We start from the raw sequence: 21,259 nt of genomic DNA, 5'->3' as shown, positions 1-21,259 counted from the left end.
CTGGTATACAGGAGGTCGTGGGTTCGATCCTGACCCTGACGCCTGCTGTGTATTTGGGAGTTTGCTCTGTTCCATCTCCCCCGTGGTCGCGTGGATTTTTCTCTAAGAGTCATGCTGGGGGTTTTCTCCTCCACATTTAGAATCAACAACAGGACGTTTAGAGTATTTGGCTGCTATAAACATCGATGTATCGATTAATCGTTACCAACATAACCGCAATAATAAAACAAACTGGACATTTCACACTATTTAATTCATTGCTGTCAAAAGGCCACGGAAAAAATATCGATTATTTTAAAAAAAACTAATCTATTTCCTATTTTGTGCTAGTTTCATCGCATATTTAAACCTTTTGCAATATACCATGTTTAATAATATAATTGTTTTTATAATTTTTAATCATTTTTTTCAAATGCTTTTTTGTTCATACTGTGTGTAATAATCGATTCACACGTTCGATTTACACGTGAATCTAGAACGTAGGAATCGAGCTCAGTTTGGGAATCTATTACAATCGATTCACCCCGGCTTGCAGAGTTCAAAGTTCACGGTGTCGGCGCATGCGCAGTTAGGCTTCTGCGTTGCACCTTCGTATCGTGGTGGTGATAGTAGTGGTTGTTTTTGATTATCGCGCGGTTCAACTTGGTCTTTTGTAAAACAAACAAGTCGGTTCACGTTCAAACTTCCGAACATTTAACATTTCTACCTTCGCACACAGCCTACGCGTCGTTCCGCGCTACGCAGAAAGGTGAGAAGTGCGAATTTAAAGGAGACTTTTGTAAGATTGCGAATTTCTGCGCAAGGCCACGTGTTTCTGGTGGCTTACGGCGGCCCTTGCACGTGGGGCGAGAGCTCGGACGCAGTTAAACTTCGGATCGCCTTTTGGATTTATAACTCGCAAGGTTCGCTGTCCGACAGCGATTTGTAATACAAATAGTGAAGAAAGTACCTAACGTTATTGCTCTATCGCGTTATTATAGACTGACCTGCTTTCATCCGCCCTTCCTCGACCGCAACACGTGGGTGGCATCAGCATCATTGTCTTGTTTAAAATTGTGGTTTCGCTATACGGTATACAGTATATGATTGTATATTATAGAGTAATTGTTAAATTAGAATAATATATTCTGACGTCGCTTCTTCTCCGCCTGAACACGTGGATGGCGTTATGTTGTAGCATCTAATCTGTAGCGTCTAATTTGTACATGTGTGTTACTAATTATAATAGTTCCGTTATAGTAACGACTGTATTTAAGAATCTGTGCTGCTGTCTTGCTTACTTGGCCGACACGCTCTGACCAGCGTGAAGTATGGTCATGCACTTCATAGGCGTTCGCTGTTGTGCTGCTAACACGGTTCTCGAATGTGTACCGCGTGTTGCCCGACTATTCGGACGGCTTGTAAATCAAAACGCATTTATTTTAGGAATGTCGCCCTCGCGAGAGATAATGACATTCTAAACGTGTGCGTCGGTGTAAATTGCTCATCTTCTGCCGCAGCACCCAAGATGGAAGCGAATGGCAGCAGTCAGAAACCCACAGACCTTCAAAAGAAAATCTACACACAGATTGAGGTGATGAGCCTGATTATCACATGAAAGCAATTAGAGTATAAGCACAGGTCTATTCTTGATGTCCACACATATATAACATCTGTTTTTAGTTCCTCGGCCGAATGGCTTTCCAGACTAATAGCAAGTACTGTAGATTGTTTTTTTAAGCAGTCAAACTCGGGACCAGTTTTGTTATTCTGAGCAGATCGTTTTTTTAAGCTGTCAAAGTCGGGACCAGTTGTGGCCTTCTGAGTATCGCTCGTCAGTAGAGTAATGCGTGTTCGTGGAGACACGGGGTATAATCTTCCACAACAACGCATGAGTTTCTCGAATTATTTTCAGAAACATTTTTCACAAAAGCTGACATTGTTTAAACGTTAGGGGGTAAATTTTACAAACAGAATTGCTGTCATGAAATTGACATGTACAAATGCATTCGAGTATTACCTTTTATATCTATCCCAACACATCTCCATTGAGGGGCAACTCCAGGTCGAAAATTTTTCGTTTATTTCATGATGTCCTCTCACATTAGCTTGTGCTAATATTCAATCATTGGAGATTGTTAACAGATAAATAGTTAACGAATAAGCAAGTCCGTCTGTTGTCGTGAATGAACGCCATGACCCTTGTTGCAATGATGTAGGATTCGATTACGTTTCTTGTTGCAGTATTACTTTGGGAACCACAACTTGGTGCGAGACAAATTCATGCAGGAGCAGTTGAAGCTGGATGATGGCTGGATACCTCTTGAGACTCTGGTCAAGTTTAACAGGTAACTTCCAACGCAACACTTAATTGTCTGAATAGTACGGATTACATTCCGCAGAATTAACATCGGTTTTTTTCATTCACATGCCAGTTCTACTGAGATCGGGTGATGAAATCGTCTTGGATGCAGGTGCTGAGTGGATAGCTACATCGCAGAACCGTGAGAGATGGGTATGGCTTGGAGACACTTATCCAGCAGTTTATTGAGCATAGCTGATTATAGTATGCCAATTGAGGTCAGAACGATGGGCTATCAAGCCAAAAAGCTTTGATTCACAGCCACAGCTAATTAACGTCGGCAGAAAGTGATATCCGGGCTGCTCCTGGACATCACATTCATCAATGCTAACTGACCAGCATTGTGAAGTGTGGTCAAAAAGCCTCCTCAGTCATGTGGCCTGTTTAACGATGGAATCCTTCATACAGCAATAGAACGAACAGGACCGCATATACTACATAATGGAGATGATATTGGACGAAGAGAACAACAAATATTGTGAAATGAATTCTTAAACATGCATGGTGACAATTGATGAAATCTTCGGTAGGATCGATTTGCCATGTAATATTTAATTTTGGAAAAAAGTTACTTTTATATTCATGCCAACACTTCTGGTGATGGGTAGTGAAGCATTCGGCAAAAATGTCCATAAATCTATTGATTGTTTTACATTGATTGGTTACGTTGATGATTGACGGTTGAGATTTGATTGCGGGAATAGATTTTAATTTTTTTTTCGTCCTTTGTCGTCAATGTGTTGAGGCTCTCCGCCCTGTCGAAGGACTTTGCGGTGATAGCGAGCGCGGTGAAACTGTCGCCCAACGACCTCCTGGTGGTTAGCGAAGACGACACGAAGATCCGTCGCAAGCCAGAGCTGCCCATCCCAGAAGCCAGTGCCTTCAAGGAGTCAATCAAGGGCTCCTCCATCTACGTGGTAACGTATTCACAACTTCTACAAACCCATTTTGTGCGTCGTCATCGTAATAATAACATACCTACTCATTTTTTTATGTTTGTTTATACATAATTCGAAAAAAAAATGTTTTACAAAAGAAGTACAAGGTTAAAGGGTAAATGTACAGCCCTGCAAGTGCTTGCTGGAGCCGCTGCTGTTGGAATGGCCGCGATGAGAGGGAGCTCTAGACAATCACATCTTGATGGAATGTGGCCTACTCTTCCACACTCGCCAGACGTCTTGGTAGAGGTGGGCTCACCCACTTTTACCCCGCCGATGGACTAACTCTGCAGTTGTGTACCCATTTATGGCCCACCTGCCCACTTTACTTGACGACAAGCTGTTCATTTTCTATTTAATTTTGCAGAAAGGGTTTCCCTTGGAAGTTGGTCTGGATGAAATCAAGGAGTGGTTCGAAAACAGAGCGACCAGCAAAGTAGAAAATATTCACCTCAGGAGGAACATGCAGAAGAAATTCAAGGTATGAAAAATGTCTTCGGGTCAATTCCAAGTTGTTGTGCAAAAAGTTATCTGTTTGAAAAATTATAACCTTTAACCTGTGCACTTGTGTTTGTGTTTTCAGGGATCCGTTTTTGCAGTGTTTGACACCGCGGAAAACGCGCAGAAGTTTGTGGACTTACCTGACCACAAGTACAAGGACCTCGATGTGATTGTTCTAACCAAGTAAGAAAACTACGTAGATGATGCTGTTGCTGCAGTGGTGCACAAGCACAAATAAATAACACGCTCGTCAATAATACTGGTCTTAATCTGTACTGCTGTAAAGTTGAACATTGAAACTTACCAAGATAGTTAATAGTGCCTATGAAAAATTAAACATGTCATACTTGTCAACCCATACGTTTAACTGTGTTTTTGTACAAAGGAATAGAGTTTTCAGGTCCATACGTCGTACTGCCATTTCAATACGGGCAACATTTTTTGTCTTTTTGTTTATATTTCTCCCTTGTGATGGGACTTTGTAAGATGAATGTTGAAATGTATAAGGGCACGGCGTGACCAATAAGGTCTGAATTGGTCTGTAATAAGGTAGGCACTGATAAGGGCTTGAGAGGTGTTATTTGCAGATGCTGCTACAAATACAGCAACATCAACTCGTTATTTGCTATGAAGAACGGCCGTTGCCTGAAATATCACCGAATATATATATTTTTGTCAAGGCAGTGTTGTTGATGATCGTGTGGAGCTTTTTGTTAACCAAGTAAGGGGGTAACTCTTTCCGCTGAATGCTAAGCTTGCTTTGACATTTGTTGTGCGATGTATAGTCGACGATTAATCGAATTGTTTCATAAAATAACATTGTACCATATTCTTAGGTTTTTCGGTGTTTTACCTACGTGACTTTACCGAAAAAACCTAAGAATATGATTCCTTGCAGTCACGAAAGCTTCAAATCTAGAATTAACATTGTACCGTCATTATCGTGACTGCTATACATTTATTTACCTTTCTTATATCTTGGTAAAATAGTCAAAAGCACTATAATGTAAGTTTACATGAAGTAGCTATTACCCCTTAAATTAGTTGTTTGCAAAATAAATTCCAGAATAATTGACAGCATGTGGTTTGTATTACCATTTTAGTAGTGAAATTATTTTATGTAACTGCAGCATGTGCATTCACAGTGGTTATAGGTGTTAAAGTTTAAATAATTCAAATATTTATGGCAGGCTTATGTTGAGTGAACTGCAGTTGAAGAACTTGAGTCATCTTTATTTGTGCTGGAAATAAAGCAAAGAAAAAAACACATTGCAGCGAAATTGTGAAATACTATTACAAATTATAGGAAAGGATCATCAGGATGATTGTAACGTGAACATTTCTATTGTATCATGGCATCCCCAACTTGGCACGGACAATGCACGGTACCAAACCTACTCGCGCTAATAGCTGGGGCCGTATTGCGTTGAAGTGCCTGGCTTGTGTAAATGCTTTGTCGCTCGCTATTAGGGCAGCGTACTTTGCAAAGAAACAGGACGAGAAGAAGGAGATGAAACTGCAAAATAAGCTGTCTAAAGAAAGTGAGACAAAACAAGATGATGAAGAATTTGTAAGTATTGTTAACTTGTCAATGAGTTTTTTTTCATGAATCACATTGTGTTGCATATCATTTACCTCAGTTATTGATGTTCCACATTCCTATCAATTGTATTTGTACATTTAGCACTGCTTTGTCAATCCTCTGCTGGATGAGGGCCTCCTCGCCCCACAAGTATGGCTGGGAACGATTCAAATATCACTCGCCACTAATGTTAGCCATGGCCCGGAATCAAACTCGGGTGACTGGGTTCATAGCGCAGTACGCTAAGCGGTCCACCCCTTGTTTGAAATATTTATATTTTTGTCAAATAATATACAAGTTGAAGCAATATACGTGAAGATTTGTGTTCTCTTTTGTTAAATATGCTGTATATTCACTTCCATGCACTAGTTCACTGGAGATCATTCACCAGATTATCACTCTTATTGATCCTCCGATGGCCACTTATCCAAAGAATTTCACTCCTTGATTCTTCCACCCTCTTTGAGAACTCTGTCTACCAGACCTACCGTTTTGTCTTATCCATACTGTCACTGTTCAACCACTACACCACATTGCAGGTCAAAAACTCTTTCTGCCTCTTTCCTTGCACTTCTCGAATCTGGAATTCCCTCCCATTATCTCTTATCCCCAAGTTCTTAGAATATTGGTCAATGCAGGAAACGTGGTACCGTATATGACTCTCCGCAAAGTGAGACGCCCCCCCCAAACTTGTGCCGGTGTAAATAAAGTTAAACAAATCTGATCATACATACGCAAACAAGCACATCTTCCGGATTATAAGGCTTGCCCGCCAAATTTGCCTTTTAAAGTCCAGGGATCAGAGTGGGTTTAATAATTTGGAGAATACAGTAAGTAACGCTTATCTTCTTTTGTTCAATAGAACAATAAAAATAATAAAAATATTTATTATTCTTTTATTGTTCTATGTGACTTTACCGAAAGACCCAAAGAATATGAATTCCTGCAGTCACGAAAGCTTTAAGTCAAGATTTTATATTGCTATTTATTGTTGTTTTTGGTCCCTTGCCTTTTCATGCCTGTGTTCAATGATCGATTATCACCCGTGATTCATAATAATAACATCCTTTTGCATTTTCAGAAAAACCTTAATTTCCAGGAAGGCTGCCTGCTTAAGTTTTCGGGCAATTTGGATTCCTTCACAAGCCGCGAGGACATAACGGAAGTTTTCAAAGGCCACGGACAAATCAAGTGGATTGACTTTGCACGTGGAGCCAAGGAGGTATTGGATAGGCTCTAACAATTTGTCAGTTAATTAAATTCTTATGATAGATGCGATCAACACAGAGACACCATGATGGATGCATTGTATTGTATGTTTGAGTCGGTTTTGATGCGTGTGTTTAGTTTTTTTTTATGCAATAGATTGTATAGATTGAGAAATGCAAAGATCCCCAGTATAGCCTTAAACAGGTTGTTGGGGCAAGTGCTATTACCAAGCAAGTAATTAAGGCTGGCACCCGAGGGGGTGGGTGACCAGCGCCATGACCTGCTGCCTTTGTCTCCCCAGTGCTGATGTTTACACATCGCACCAGGTACTCATTTTAGCCTGTCAACTGTGGGAATGCCCAGGACCAGTTCATATATTCGTCACTGATGTTGGTCGTGAGCGGGCCTAGTTTCGTATTGCAGTGTGTGATAACCACTAAACTACCGCTCCCCTAGGTCAACTCCGATTGGGCCAGGCATGGTGGCACACGCATTGCGTTGCTCATTGTTGAAAGCCAGGGTTGGTGGTTCATGCAGCCCATTTATCATCCTTTACAAATGTATGCATTTAAAAGGTTGACAACTCACCTTTTTCAAATATTGTACAGTAGTGTATCTTAAGCGTACAATAATGTCAAACAACACATCACTGCTCTGTGAGCAATTTGAATGGGCACTTTGTCTCATGGCCTGGGGGAAAAGATAGTATTTTTTTTTTAAACCAGCTATTGTTTAAATGTTACTCTTTCTTCACCTGCATCGCCTTGTTCCGCAGGGTTTTGTGCGCTTGACTACGGATGCACAAGGGGCACTGGAGCGGGCCTCTGCTGCTCAGCTAGCAGTGGAGAAAAAGGGGGAAACCACAGAAAAGTCCAAGGGAGAGGAACCCAAGACAACAGAGAAGGTGTTGACATTTTTTTTATTTTTGTTACCTTCCTAACGGTTGGTTTAATTTGTCACATTTCATGTGCAATATGTAATGCTAAGTTCGTGTTTAAATTGTTTTACACATTCATACTTAAGCAGAGTTAGCACTGCAGTACTGTAATGAACTCATACCCCTTAAACTGTTTGAAGCAGGCCATAATCCAGCAGTGGCTTGATCATGGCTGGAAAAGCTCATGAATGTCACTGGCGTCTCTTGTGACCACAGTCACTGCCATCAATCGGGAGTCCGTGTTGCAGTACTTGAATTAACTCCGGTACCCTTTAAACCCTTTAAAGGAAGAGGCAAAAGACAAGAGCGGCGAAGTGGTGGAGGAGGCGGCGGCGGCGGCGCCCGCAGCTACAGCTGCGCCGGTAGCTACGGCCGCGGTCCCGCTGCGGCTGCGTGGACGTGACGTGACGTGGGAGGTGTTGGAGGGAGAGGCGGCGCGTCAGGTGTGGATCCGCCTTCTCAAGGAGCAGCAGGAGACCATGAACAAGCGTCGCGTCACCCGCAGTGGTGGTAAGGGGAGCGTAGGCCTACGCTTTGTCGTTTTTTGATTACACGTCCGGCATTTTCATAGGATAGTTCTGCATTGGCGGTGAGTCGGCGCCAACAATTTCCCAAGCTCTGCAGTCATATATATTCGGATGTTTTCATTTAATTAATTAATGTTTTATGCACGTTGGAGGAAACCGGAACACCTGGAAGATCTTGAATATTTAACTTTTTTTATCTACATTCCACCTCTTAGAAGCCTACTTTCCGTACACTTAATGTTTTATTTGTAAGCCGAGTTATTCCAGGATGCCCTCCAAACGACACTTCAAATGCCATTACAAAATCAAGACAAAAGAATCGCGTCTTTTTTTTCCATATCACATCCGCAACTCTTAATCGGATCGCCAGCGGAGGTGATTAATCGATACATGCTTAATTGTTCATTTTGGCAAATGGATAACGAGAGTCTGACCTGAGATCATTATTTTCCTCCAGGCCGGCGAGGTGGTAACCACGGAGGAAGAGGAGGTGGCGGCAGAGGAGGGCGTGGGGGACGGAGGGACAACAGAGAGTTCCAGGGCAAAAAGACAAAGTTCGAAAGTGACGATGAAGATGGTGATGATGCAGCAGGTAAGAGATGATTAATTATCCCATGTATGAATGTATGTTTTGCACTGTCCGTAGCCAACCGTGACAAGTGAGTTGCCTTTGTATTGTGTGAAGAGTGGTTTGACCAATGTATCATGTTTTTAATTATTCCAACTCACATATTGATGAGATTAAAAGTATTATAAACGTATTGGCTCTCATCGTCTCTGTAAAATGGGGTCCCAACGCTCGTAAAAGATGATCCAATATAAAATAACTTTTTAGTATAGTCGGGTTGCTGTTATGGACTTACCCTTTAGAAAATCAGACAGATTGACCCAAAGGCTTGTCCAAGACATGGCGATAAAAACCCAGTGCTAAAATAATTAACCTTGCCTGCCAAGGTAGTGACATCATTAAATTACATCATTCAATTTCATGTCCTGTCATGACGTGTGACAGTTCTTTATGTTCCTTGTTGTGTACCGCGATCGCGAATTTAAATACTTCCGAGGGATAAATTCTTGCAAGAAAAGTGTTGCAGAATCCTTGCAGGGCGCATGGTTTCTCTTTCGTGAATTTTTTTTCCATTGGCCACTCGTATTATGCAGAGTCGAAGAAGAGACCCTTGGAAAGTGAACCGACTTCGGAGCCGAAAGCAAAGCAAGCAAAGACCGAATAAAGGAAGTTGCTCTTTCAACTGTTTAACCATCACATCTACTGTCTTCTAAATGTTTCCCGTTGCATTTTGAGTTAAGGCATGGTATGTATATTTAAAATTGGTTTTAAATGGTCCACATTCCGTAAATTAAGAGAATGTTAATCACATGTTAGAATTTCTAGAGCAAACAAACGTTTGAGTTTCATTTGTTTTGTGTTTTTTCTGCAAGACGCTGAAATGATCAGGCTTTTTCAGAACCTAAGTTTTAATTTGCATTACTTTGTTACAAAATTATTGTTTTAGAGGATTTCATTGAAATGTTATTTAAGAAGTGTCCATCAAGCTAATGGTTCTTGTGTTGGTTGAAAGGTGGAAAATCTAAAAAACTTAATCACTTTGAGCGAAAAACTCGCTTAAGTCAATGACGCGTACTGCTGTCAAACACAAATCTGTAAAATGTGCTGTTCACATTGCTTTGAACATGATACAATAAAAGTTAACCTTTTTTTCTGAACATCTGTACCAATATGCATGTTGTATCGTGTTTAGTTGTGTGAGGAGGACCTCCGTCTGATCACAAATTCCCTGGCGTTTGGTAGAGCTAGAAGATTGGCGACCATTCCCGTTATCCAACGACCCCTGAGGAATAAACGTCGTGTATGGAGTCCGTTGAAGGACTGAAGAAAGAAGGAATGCAACAGGAGTCACCGATGCTGTTGCCAAAGCAAAATAAATAAACTCGATGGACAGAGCGCATCATGGAAACAGCCGACGAAAGATGACGGACAAAATTGACTCGCTATGTAGTGGATACTCGAAAGTTGGCTAACGAAGCAGTGGAAGACAGACGGCAGCGTGACAATCGAGAGTTTAGAGCCCATTGCTGGAAAAAAGCTCAGGAAATTAAGGAATGTAAGAATATTGAGGGGATGGAAAACTTCCCACTGCTGGCCTTTGCCCAACAGTGGGAAATTTGGCCTTTGCCCAGCAGTGGAAAGTTTGACGCTGTCAATGTGACAAGGATCAAACAAGAAATGTATTGAAATCAGAATGTTTATACTGGAGGAATCCGATGAGCTATGAAGCTCTTTTTCACAGATGTCCAGTAGGGGCAGGTCAGAACGTTACAGCAAACGTACAAAAACACGACGAGAGGTGCAAAGTCCAGAAAAGGTACGCAAATGATGAAGGATCTTATTATTTTACCAGGTAAAGCCCATTAAGCTATTCGCTTTTTCAGAAGCGACCTGTTCGTGTCACTTGACGCATGATTACTTGAACGTGTTACACGCGCGTCAATCCGCTGCTGGATGAGAACCCACATTGTACAGCTCCAGAGGGTTGTTTGAATATATGGTACATTACTCATCAGTGCTGGTTGGTGAATGGAGAACGTTGGAAGTACGGTGCAATCGATTTTGCTGAACTGCCCTGTGCTGTCAACTACATCGCTTTACAGCAGCCGCTCACAAATCTGCTTGGTGTTCATCCATCCCAAGCACTATCCAGGCTCAACTTTGCTTGGCTCAAGGTATCGGGTGCATGTGGAGTTGTTTGGTCCTCTGCTCTCATGCAAGGTTTCACAGCTTCCGAACTGCAATTCGTCATGAGGTACTGCTGTGGAACTGTAACAAAGGAGCCAGATCCTGTCACGTGAAGGACAGGCGCGTGAAGGACGTGGTGCGTCCTTGTCCTCCAGGCTTGTGATGATGCATCGATTAATCTAAATTGTGCGTTCGCGAATTAATAAACATTCAAGGTTTGTGGCGCAGTGGCTAGCATACTGCCCGGTGAACCCAGCGACCTGCGTTCTAGTCCCCCAACTCAATCGCTGGTGAGCGCTGCGATGTCGATGATGGGTGGTTGGCAACGACCGGAGTGGAGACAAGGGCAGTGCAATGGTTCGCATCCTGGCTGGGTATGAAACACTCATCGGCAAGTGTTATCTGAGCCAGGCCCGGTTTTGCCACCTTCAACTCGCACTAGCCAACGTGGAGAAGTGTGGTCAAACAACCACCATGACTGACTTGGCATGGGATGGGGCTTAATCCAGCCGTGGATTCAAAGAGGAGCTGGACTTGATGCTCTTACATTGAGACCAACGGAACGGGTAACCGAACTGAACAAACAAGGCCGAAAAAGCGAGCAACAATCCAGATAAATCGTGAAATGAGTTTCACCTTTACATCCCCTCCATGCCCACCGAACCTTTCGGCCAGACCCCTCTCAAGATCTCCCATCTCACTCCCCTCCCATCTCACTCCCACTCATCTCCCATCTCACTCCCACTCATCTCCCATCCCACTCCCCTCCCATCTCACTCCCAATCCTCTCCCATCTCACTCCCCTCCCATCTATGACTTCTTCACTCGCACCGCAGCACCAAACCCATCTTTTTTTATCCCATCACCACTCCCCTCACTTTCCTTCTCCCACTTCCCATCCTCACCCCCCGCCCCTCAATCCCCCCCCAGCCCCTCCCCTCACTTTCCTTCTCCCGCTTCCCATCCTCACCCCCCACTCTTAACTTCACCCCCTTACCCCGCCCCTCACTCCCTTGACCCCGCCCATCCCCCCCTTACCCCGCCCCTCACCCCCCTTACCCCGCCCCTCACCCCCCTTACCCCGCCCCTCACCCCCCTTACCCCGCCCCTCACCCCCCTTACCCCGCCCCTCATCCCCCTTACCCCGCCCCTCCCCCCTTACCCCGCCCCTCCCCCCTTACCCCGCCCCTCACCCCCCCCCTACCCCGCCCCTCCCCCAGGTCTCGCGCCCCCTGCAGGTGACGGTTGGGGCCGCGCTTTTCCCCCCTCAGAAAACAACAAGCGACAACAACAACAAAAACACTAAAACACGAACATTTAGAGTCACACAGCTCACGATGTTTGTGAATCCATGTTCCGAGCACGAGGGAGGTGACGCGGATAAGTTTAAGGTAAATTCGGGTTGTTGCTAAGGCTGGAGAGAGAGATACCCGTTGTGTTGTGTATAGAATGCGCGTATCGAGTCGTTCATATTACAAAGTGAAGTTTTTACGCTTTAAGCTATCAGAATTGTATAGACAAGTGTGGTGTAATGTTATTGGATTCAATTGCCTTCTTGTAAATGTGGGTACCAATTCATCTGTACATAAATAAAGTTACGTAAATAACGGCATTGCATCACATTGTTTTAAAGCGGTAATACAACATTAGGCAATAACATTCGTTAAAATATTCGGTTTCCATGATGTAATACTACAACCATTAACATAAGACATCTAAGTAAACAAAATCAAAGTATTTAGCCAAACGGAGGTTAAAATTTTCGCACAAATTCCTCACCGGCCGTGGTCTATCCACTGCTGGATGACGGCCTCAGGGGGGAGCTCATCAAAGTCGCTCAGCCCTTCAAGCGACTTGCCTCTTTGTTTATTGTTATTATTGTACACGCTTTTATTTAACGCACTCTGCCTGTTGTTGTCGTTGTTGTGTTTTTGTTGTTGTATCCTCAAATCTTGTAACTCAGTTTTAACCCACTTCCCAATGTGACATCGAATGCAAACTTAGTCATACTGATGACAATACCACATTCTATCAAAAAAAATAAACAAAAATGCTAAACTATCTTTTTACACGCTTTCTATGAACTCACTGTTGTTGTTGTTTCCTTAAATCTTGTAACTAAATTTTAACTCGCTTCCTAATGTGGCATCGACTGCAAACTTGGTATACTTGTGTCATGCTGGCGATGCTTCTCCGTCGCATCGCCTGTCACCTTGCACATCAAACACAAAATACAAATGTTGAACTTCTTTCGCACCGTACGTAGCCAGCCGTGCTAATAGGGTGCAGTGTTGAGTCTATGGGCAGTGTTGAGTCTATGGGCAGTGTTGAGTCTATGGGTAGTGTTGAGTCTGTGTGTAGTGTTGAGTCTATGGGCAGTGTTGAGTCTATGGGCAGTGTTGAGTCTATGGGGTAGTGTTAGTCTATGGGCAGTGTTGAGTCTATGGGCAGTGTTGAGTCTATGGGGTAGTGTTGAGTCTATGGGGTAGTGTTAGTCTATGGGTAGTGTTGAGTCTATGGGCAGTGTTGAGTCTATGGGCAGTGTTGAGTCTATGGGGTAGTGTTAGTCTATGGGCAGTGTTGAGTCTATGGGCAGTGTTGAGTCTATGGGGTAGTGTTGAGTCTATGGGCAGTGTTGAGTCTATGGGTAGTGTTAGTCTATTGGTAGTGAGAGTCTATGGGCAGTGTTGAGTCTATGGGCAGTATGTATGTTAAACTTCTTTCGCACCGTACGTAGCCAACCGTACTAATCGGAGGGGCAGGGGCAACAAACTTAAGTGCAACAAATGTTGCATGTTCGCATTCATTTAACATTTTCAAAATAGAATGTTGGGCAGGCGATTATATGCATGTTTTTGTTTCAGCAGTTATCGTCATCAATGTGTAATTGTAGCCCTCTAAATTCTATCCTGCATCATAAGATGCTGGACATCTGTGCAAAAGAGCTTCATAGCTCAACCGATTTCTCCAAGATAAATAACGATTCTGATTCTGAAGTATAATTCAGTATACTGTTATATTCCCCTACAAATGTAGTTGTTTGGAGAAAAATATAAGGACATGTGAATATCTGTCCCGTGTATGGTTCCACAATTTCCCTCAGTTTGTCATTTTATACAGTACAGTACGAGATTAACGTAGCTTCATGTATTTCATGCAAATTACCACGTATTCTTATTGATAATTCTGAGAACAAGTATTAGAGAGATAAAACATTACTGTAAAATCCGTTTTTACAAAGTTACTTTCAAAATGCTCTCATATGACCAATCCTGATTTTAGGTAGTATTTGCAATTCTATGGGATTGGGGGGGGGGATCATAAAGATGCTAACAAAACAGCTTACACCAAATTTACATTTGTGTTTATTTTATACCGTCATGTACCTTTGTCTGAATATTTTGTTTGTCAAATTTTCACGATCTCCTTTTGACAGATGAAAACATCGTCATATGAAGGGAATGGTTCTTCCACGATCTACTCTCCTTCATATAGCCCTCAAAGCCAGATTTCAAGAAGCACATTCAACAGCTCTTGGTCAGAGAGTGAGGATAATGCTACATCAGTTGTAGAACCATCAGCAGCTGATAAACTCAGGTTTGCTATGAAGCAAGTTGTCCTATTAACTTTATGTTGGTAAAAAAAAACCTTTGTAGAGATGTACTGTTTATAAACACAATTCTCTCTTTTCTTTCCCACTGAGAATAACATACTCTTAGGTTTTTTCGGTAAAGTCACGTAGGTAAAAAGAAATAAATAAATAACAAATTATAACTCACGACGTTTCGGGCGCAACACAAGCGTCCGTCATCAGGTGGGACAACCACAGCTCGAAACAAATGCTGAAGTGGGCAAAAGAGCTGCTGTGACAAGGGGCTATATAGGTAAGAGACGGGGGAGGAGCCAGGGAGGAGAGATAGAGGAGGGGGGGGGTGGGCGGGGCTGGGAGTGGGAGGAGGAAGACACTGGAGATGCGCATATGAAGGAGGCTTTTGGCTGAGTTTAGGGGGGTTATGGCAGAGTGTAGGGGGGTTTTGGCTGAGTTTAGGGGGGTTTTGGCTGAGTTTAGGGGGGTTTCTGGCTGAGTTTAGGGGGGTTTTTGGATGATTTGCGCATCTCCAGTGTCTTCCTCCTCCCACTCCCAGCCCCGCCCACTCCCCCCCCCCTCCTATATCTCTCCTCCCTGGCTCCTCCCCCGTCTCTTACCTATATAGCCCCTTGTTACAGCAGCTCTTTTGCCCACTTCAGCATTTGTTTCGTGCTGTGGTTGTCCCACCTGATGACGGACGCTTGTGTTGCGCCCGAAACGTCGTGATTTATTATTTTATAGTAATGAAATATTTTATTATTTATTTATTTTCACTTACGTGACTTTACCGAAAAAACCTAAGAGTATAAATCCTTGCAGTCACGAAAGCTTCAAATCTAGAATGAGAATAACATGTTTAACATGTTTCATGTTATTCCATTTTCGGAATGATTTTACATTAATCATGACCCTGTATAATACTGAACCCAAGATTTATCGTGGTTTTAGTCAAAACAGAATACGTGTTATTTCATAGTAACATTTTTTTATACATTTTCTGCGAGAAAACTAAATCTTAATTTCATGTTATGAATGAATAACAATTGTGTGAGAGATAGGTTGGCCTCAGAATTGTTTTTAAATGTCAGGTACCTTTGACATGGATGAATGTAATCTTTAACGTCCCATTAAACGTGGGTAGATTTATGCACATGAAGTATAATAATTATCATTGTACTCGGAAAGTCTGCATCCTTTCCATGATATAACATTTTCCTATGGGTTTTTTTTCACCCCGGGCCACATTGAGGTAATACAATAAGCAGGGTCACTGATGTTATGTGTATCGTTTCCAACCTCTTCGATGAGAGCAATGATGCAAACTGCATTTCTTGTGAAAAGTACAATCTTTACAGTCATATGATGTCCTGAATATTAAAGAATATATTTTTGTTATTCAATGTTTTATTCCAATGTAAAGTAAACGAGTTTTTTATGTTGTATTGTGATTTCAAATTATCATTTAATTACATACATTTTGCTTTTGTGTCTTTCCAGGTCGATCTGGTCTATGCCAAGCCATATAACAACAGATACAACGAAATCCAATAATGGATTTTGTAAAATTCAAGAAGAGATGTACCACAGAAATCAAAACAAGTATGCATTGAATACAGATATGAATCAGGGCAATGAGACACCAACCAACTGGATGCCATTTTGGCAGAATAAAAAGTTACAGGAATTGCAAAAAAATTACACCTCAAATGAACCCCTGACACCCTTTAGCAAATTTTCTATCTCAAACTACAACAATGTAGAACATCCCGATGAAGCCAAAAACACATCTTTAACATGGGAATTTAATGGTGACAATAGAAAAGATAACGATAGTTGTTCTGCCCCTATTAGTAATGGAAGTACATGGATAAATGACCCGCATTTGAATACATTGGAAAATAATTGGCCACAAGGAGATGATTTTACAGATTTGTCTTTTCAAAATCCAAATATACAAGAAAACAAAGAAGAACTTGGTAAAGGGGTGTACATTTCAAATAGTGCAACACTGCTGGATCAGTCTCTATCTCTGAAGAAATCAAATAATTATGGTCACTTTAATTTAAATGGTGAATGTGTTGCAAATGCGTTTGATGTGTTTGGACAGCAACCTGAAAATGAGGAATTCAATCAGGTAGTTGGTGGCAAATACCGAGATGCTGACGATTCCAGCTATTGTAAATCCCTAGAAATTGGTTGTCCAGACTGTCACAATTTATGTGAGGCTCAGGCTACAATAGAACATTCGTGCCAACAATTAGACAATGAAGTAAATGAAATCAGAAAAGCAACAGATGTTTCTCAGGCAAACCTCCAACATCATTTGGGTCAATCATTGTTTGGACAAGCTTCCATGAACCTTGACGAAAATTACTCATTGGATCAAGAAGTGTTGACTTCAGATATATGTGAATCCATGCAGACCAAACATAGAAACGTTCAGCCATCTTCTTCAGTATCGATGGCCCAATTGAGATCCAGTGCCCCCTCTATTTCAGTTAAACAGGAACATGATTCTTACCTGTACCCGGAGATTACAAATAAGGCAACCTTCCAGAGTTCAGAAGGTACAAAAGCACAAGTGGAGCATATGGACTCCACGCTTCAAAACCATGTAAACAATAATGTATATGGTCAGTCTAGATTTTTGCCCCAGCAACAAGGGGTACGGAGACTTCCTGTGCCTGGTGACTACTCAAACTGTACTTATAACCCGATTTCATCCCTTATGTACTCAAAAAATATTGAGGTACCACCTCAATTGTACAACCATGGAAATCCCATTGGTTATTTCACTGCCGAAAACTGTGGACCACTTGACCTTATGACTGACCAAAATCCAATAAATCAAGTATCTCACATACCATTCCCTCAACCACAGCTCATGAGAGGTTACCATCACAGTCTCGCACCAATGAGGTCTCCGTTTTTGTCACAACCTCAACGAATCAGACTCGATCCGCACAATCCACTTTCCTATACCGATTCACACCCCTGCAATCAATACTTTACATCAAATCAATATGTAATCCCAAGAATGGCACCTTCTGGATATGGTGTGCCAGTGTTTGTGCCACCCCACCAGACAAAGAATGTGGTTGCCCCATCCTTGCAGCTGCACCTCTGGCTAGAGGCCTGCTATGAGCAGTGGAGAGCTTTGGAAAAGGAGAGAAAAAAGGTTTTCTGTCAAACACATTCTATCACGGTGCATTACTTCCATGACACGAAAGCACATTTTAGCCAACAGATATAGAGTTGGTGGTAATAAGGATTTGTATTTTATAAGGTGCCTAAATGCCCCAGGAAATTAAAGTCGTCCATCACATCTCAACTCATCCATTTCAATACCCTGATGGAGGCTATCCAATAGACCCCCAAGTGGTAGCTATCCTTGTGCGGCAAAGGCAAACGGTGTTCGACCATAGGACGCCAAAAGGCCTTTTGGCGTCCTCTGATGTAACACCGTTTGAGACGAGGCTCAAAAGAAAGCTGTCTCTGGTGTGGATCAATCAGTTTCAAGGACAATACATATATTATCAGAGTATTTTTTTGCATTCTGACCACAAGCATTGTGGTTAATGCAGACGTGATTCCTTGTTAAAGGTTTCAGTTTGGTGTTTTAACATCTTAACACCTGTTTTGTTGCCATAAAAAAGGGGAAAACTCTATTATCATATTTTGGTACTGGCAAAGGAGGTCCCATGATGAGACTATATCCATTTTACAATGAAGATTTGCCACTAAATGTATGATAGGACCATTTAAATGCCCAGGATATCCTAATAGCAAGCTTACAATAATACCAAACTCTGCCATAATTGATGTTAAGGATTTAGTACTGAAATTTGGAGAGTACAGTAGTTACAATGTTTACAATTTCCCTGTGTGATTGGTTTTATGATTCGATACTTCTGGTTGGTTGCAATAGAGTGTTTTCAGACTTGGCTATAAATATGCATTGTAGAAAAAGTTACAATATACTGTTAAATATTTGGTCAATACAAATGGTATACATTACTGTACATGTAAACGTATGTGTTTGGCACGTGTTCTCCTTGGCAGGGCTGGCAGACCAAATCAATTTAATTTAAATAAACAAAACATGTGTTGTGTCACTAATCTTTTTATGGTACTTTTAGGCCGAATTGGAGTTGGCACAGTGCTATTCTAATCGGAGTATGGCTAGCACTGTTGGATACTCTGGGCCACGACTTCCATTTAATCCATCTCGTGTCGACAGACTTATTGTGGACCAGTTGAAAGAGCAAGGAAAGGTCTGTCTTTGCATGTAATACGTTGTGTAATTGCATGCAGCTTAAAGAAAAGGCAATATAAAAAAACAAATAGCTCTTATCTTGCAAATGAAACTTTGTTTACGTGATAAAACGTAAGATGTATGCATATTGAAACATGAAAGAGTAGGCCAAATAAGAGGGGGCTACAGTATCTGGGTATATCCCACGAGACGGTCTCTAGTTGAGGCCCATCCACCAACAGTGGCATGTGCAAGTATGTTTACATTTTGTGTATGAAAACATGGAAGTTGTGTTAGAGTGAGGTCACTGTGTGCTTGGCTGTAACTTTACAGGTTTCTTTATACTCATTTAAGAAACTAGAAATGAATATTGGAAAACGAGCTGTTTGCAAATGTTTGTTCAATTATTTTGTCCTGTAATTTTTATTTTAAAATTAAAACGATTTACCCTTTAACTGGAATTTAGGCAAATTTTAGTGGGCTACCATTGACAGCAATCGATTGTCCATATAAACAATGTATACAGTAGAAACATATTGGGGTGAAACTTGATGAAGATAGAATCAGCATATTAAATCATATGTATATTATATTCCAGGTGGTGGCCCTGCTGAGCAAGATGGAGCGTTTACGCAGCACCCCGCTGCATGCCAATATCTCCACAGCATTAGACAGGCATCTGGAAGCCATTCATAGCTTACACACCGTCCGTAAGGTTGAGATGTCCAACATTGCCTGCAGAAACAGGCAGACTCCACCACCGTGCAATGAGCAACGAGGTGACATTATTGACCACACAATCATGATAAGTTGCTGCACATGTCCGATGGCCAATATATGAATTGAAAAGTTTAAGTAAAGAGGCACCTTTCACTTGTTTACCATGTCTATTCATGTACAGAGACATATTCTTTCCTCAACTTATACCAAGTGGGTGACCAATGAATAGACTATCCCCCATCATAGGAATATTACGTTTTCATCACTGGATCAGGGCTGTAAACAGGGGAATGGGCAGTGCCCACAATTAGGGTGATGGCGGATTTAATGACACATTTATATTTAAGCAATATAACCCAAAAACAACCTATTATGGATATTGGTCGCGGAAGCCTACGTGTTAAACAGTAAATGTCATACTCAAATTGTAAATGTTGTGGATTTACTCTCCAATACAGTGTGCTGAAGTAGTAACTAATTGGCACGTTTTGCTGACGTGACAACCCTTATTAATTGGCTGTGTCGTGTGGTGTCGGGTTTAACGACACATTTATATTAAGCGATCTAACCCAAAATAACCTTTATTATAAGTGAGTAAATGTCTTTTGACACTTTTTTTCAGACATCGTTGCTATTGCCTCCTCACTGGGCGAACTATACCAGACCACACGGCGAGCACGCACAGCATTCTGGAGTGCTTTGCAAATGACACTGCCCAAGGTACACAAGACATGCCCTGATATGTGGAATGGTGTTATTTCCACTGCTCCTGCAATAACTGATGTGTTAGTTAAGTGACACAGGAATGAAAAACACCAGCGTGTGTAATTCAAATATGAAAATGTTATTCAAGCAATTACAATAATTAAAAGTATAATTCTCCGAGAAAACCTCAAGTACTGAAAAATAAATAACTAATTCATGTTAGAATGTGTGCACTAATCAAACGAAATTAATGATTGTATTTGGAAAAGTAACGTGATGTTTTGAGACTAAATTGTTGGGAAATATGTAAATGCCGAAACAGCTTTGTCTTATTGATGTAACATGAATATTAGTTTTTATATTAATAACAAGCAGTTATGGTTACAATTGATGTCCCCAGCCATGCGTAATTTGGCAACTCTCACCAACAAGTACAGGTATATGTACGTTTTCGGTTACTGCTTGCATTTTATTTTTCATTCATATGAATATGCAGCATTCATAATCATTGGCCATAATCCACTGCTGGATGACAGCCTTCCCAAGCCATCGCCATCTCCCTCGGTCCACCAATGTAACAATCTGTCTAGCACCTGTAAACGAGCTAATTTTAATTGCCCCACCTCCACACGGTGGTACTCTGAAATGTATTCCAACCTTGGCATATAAATTATAAAATTGTATGGAATAGATATTTGCTATACAGTGGTGTAGAGGCAATGTTGTTACTGCGATATAAAATAATCGTTTTCCAGCCACATTGCTAATATACATTGTTTCTTGCCATATATTAATGCATTTAATTTGTATTCATGTCGTCCCATTATATTCTAGATAAAAAGACTTGATTTAGTAATTTAAATATTTCAAAGCCATTTGTTAATCCACTGTTGATGGTACCATTATGGGGGGGGGGGGGGGGTTGGAGCACCTTACTTCACCATGCTGGTCGGTGCGGAAGGAGGCCTCTGCAAGTGGTTTACATATCATTCACCACGGATGTTACCTATGGCCATACATTAAACTCAGGCTGCTGAAATCATAGTGCTGCGCACTAACCACTGCACTGCATTGTGACATATACTGTACGCTCGATTTTATTGCTACTTTTTTTTGTTACATTTAAAATGTTCTACAAGGTGCCAGTTTGACTTGCAATTGATTATATATATGTGGTCAAACTGAGGGTATGTTGATGAA

General features: G+C 41.5%; 1 protein-coding gene and 2 long non-coding RNA genes across 3 annotated transcripts in view; 2 read left to right on the top strand and 1 right to left on the bottom strand.

The window, feature by feature from the left end:
* Window positions 1–474: 474 nt before the first annotated feature.
* Window positions 475–9,760, top strand: SSB (small RNA binding exonuclease protection factor La). Its single transcript, XM_078609092.1, has 12 exons — window positions 475–748; window positions 1,500–1,573; window positions 2,224–2,327; window positions 3,087–3,258; window positions 3,647–3,760; window positions 3,863–3,963; window positions 5,251–5,350; window positions 6,444–6,584; window positions 7,347–7,475; window positions 7,796–8,018; window positions 8,493–8,627; window positions 9,197–9,760. Exons 2-12 carry the CDS (start codon window positions 1,508–1,510, stop codon window positions 9,265–9,267), a joined length of 1,356 nt encoding a protein of 451 aa, XP_078465218.1. The 5' UTR covers window positions 475–748; window positions 1,500–1,507; the 3' UTR covers window positions 9,268–9,760.
* A 2,028-nt stretch (window positions 9,761–11,788) lies between these two features.
* LOC144729134 (uncharacterized) overlaps window positions 11,789–21,259 on the bottom strand; it is a 350,979-nt gene continuing 341,508 nt past the window's right edge. The window contains exon 4 of the long non-coding RNA XR_013587635.1: window positions 11,789–11,798. This is a non-coding gene — a long non-coding RNA (uncharacterized LOC144729134). The remainder of the gene's footprint in view (window positions 11,799–21,259) is intronic.
* Window positions 11,999–20,987, top strand: LOC144729132 (uncharacterized). Its single transcript, XR_013587634.1, has 5 exons — window positions 11,999–12,181; window positions 14,227–14,387; window positions 15,877–18,653; window positions 19,233–19,413; window positions 19,977–20,987. It is a non-coding gene; the product is annotated as an uncharacterized LOC144729132 (long non-coding RNA).

The sequence above is a fragment of the Lampetra planeri genome, chromosome 31, assembly GCF_965212315.1.
Source record: "Lampetra planeri chromosome 31, kcLamPlan1.2.h2, whole genome shotgun sequence".
Classification (NCBI taxonomy): domain Eukaryota; kingdom Metazoa; phylum Chordata; class Hyperoartia; order Petromyzontiformes; family Petromyzontidae; genus Lampetra; species Lampetra planeri.
This window is presented reverse-complemented; position numbering and strand designations above follow the sequence as displayed.

Bases quoted from the DNA above. Each gene is read 5' to 3' on its own strand.
- SSB (XM_078609092.1), top strand. From the start codon at position 1,508: ATGGAAGCGAATGGCAGCAGTCAGAAACCCACAGACCTTCAAAAGAAA. The intron at 8,019-8,492 runs GTAAGGGGAGCG...ATTTTCCTCCAG, and splicing joins TCGCGTCACCCGCAGTGGTG to GCCGGCGAGGTGGTAACCAC. The intron at 8,628-9,196 runs GTAAGAGATGAT...CGTATTATGCAG, and splicing joins AGATGGTGATGATGCAGCAG to AGTCGAAGAAGAGACCCTTG.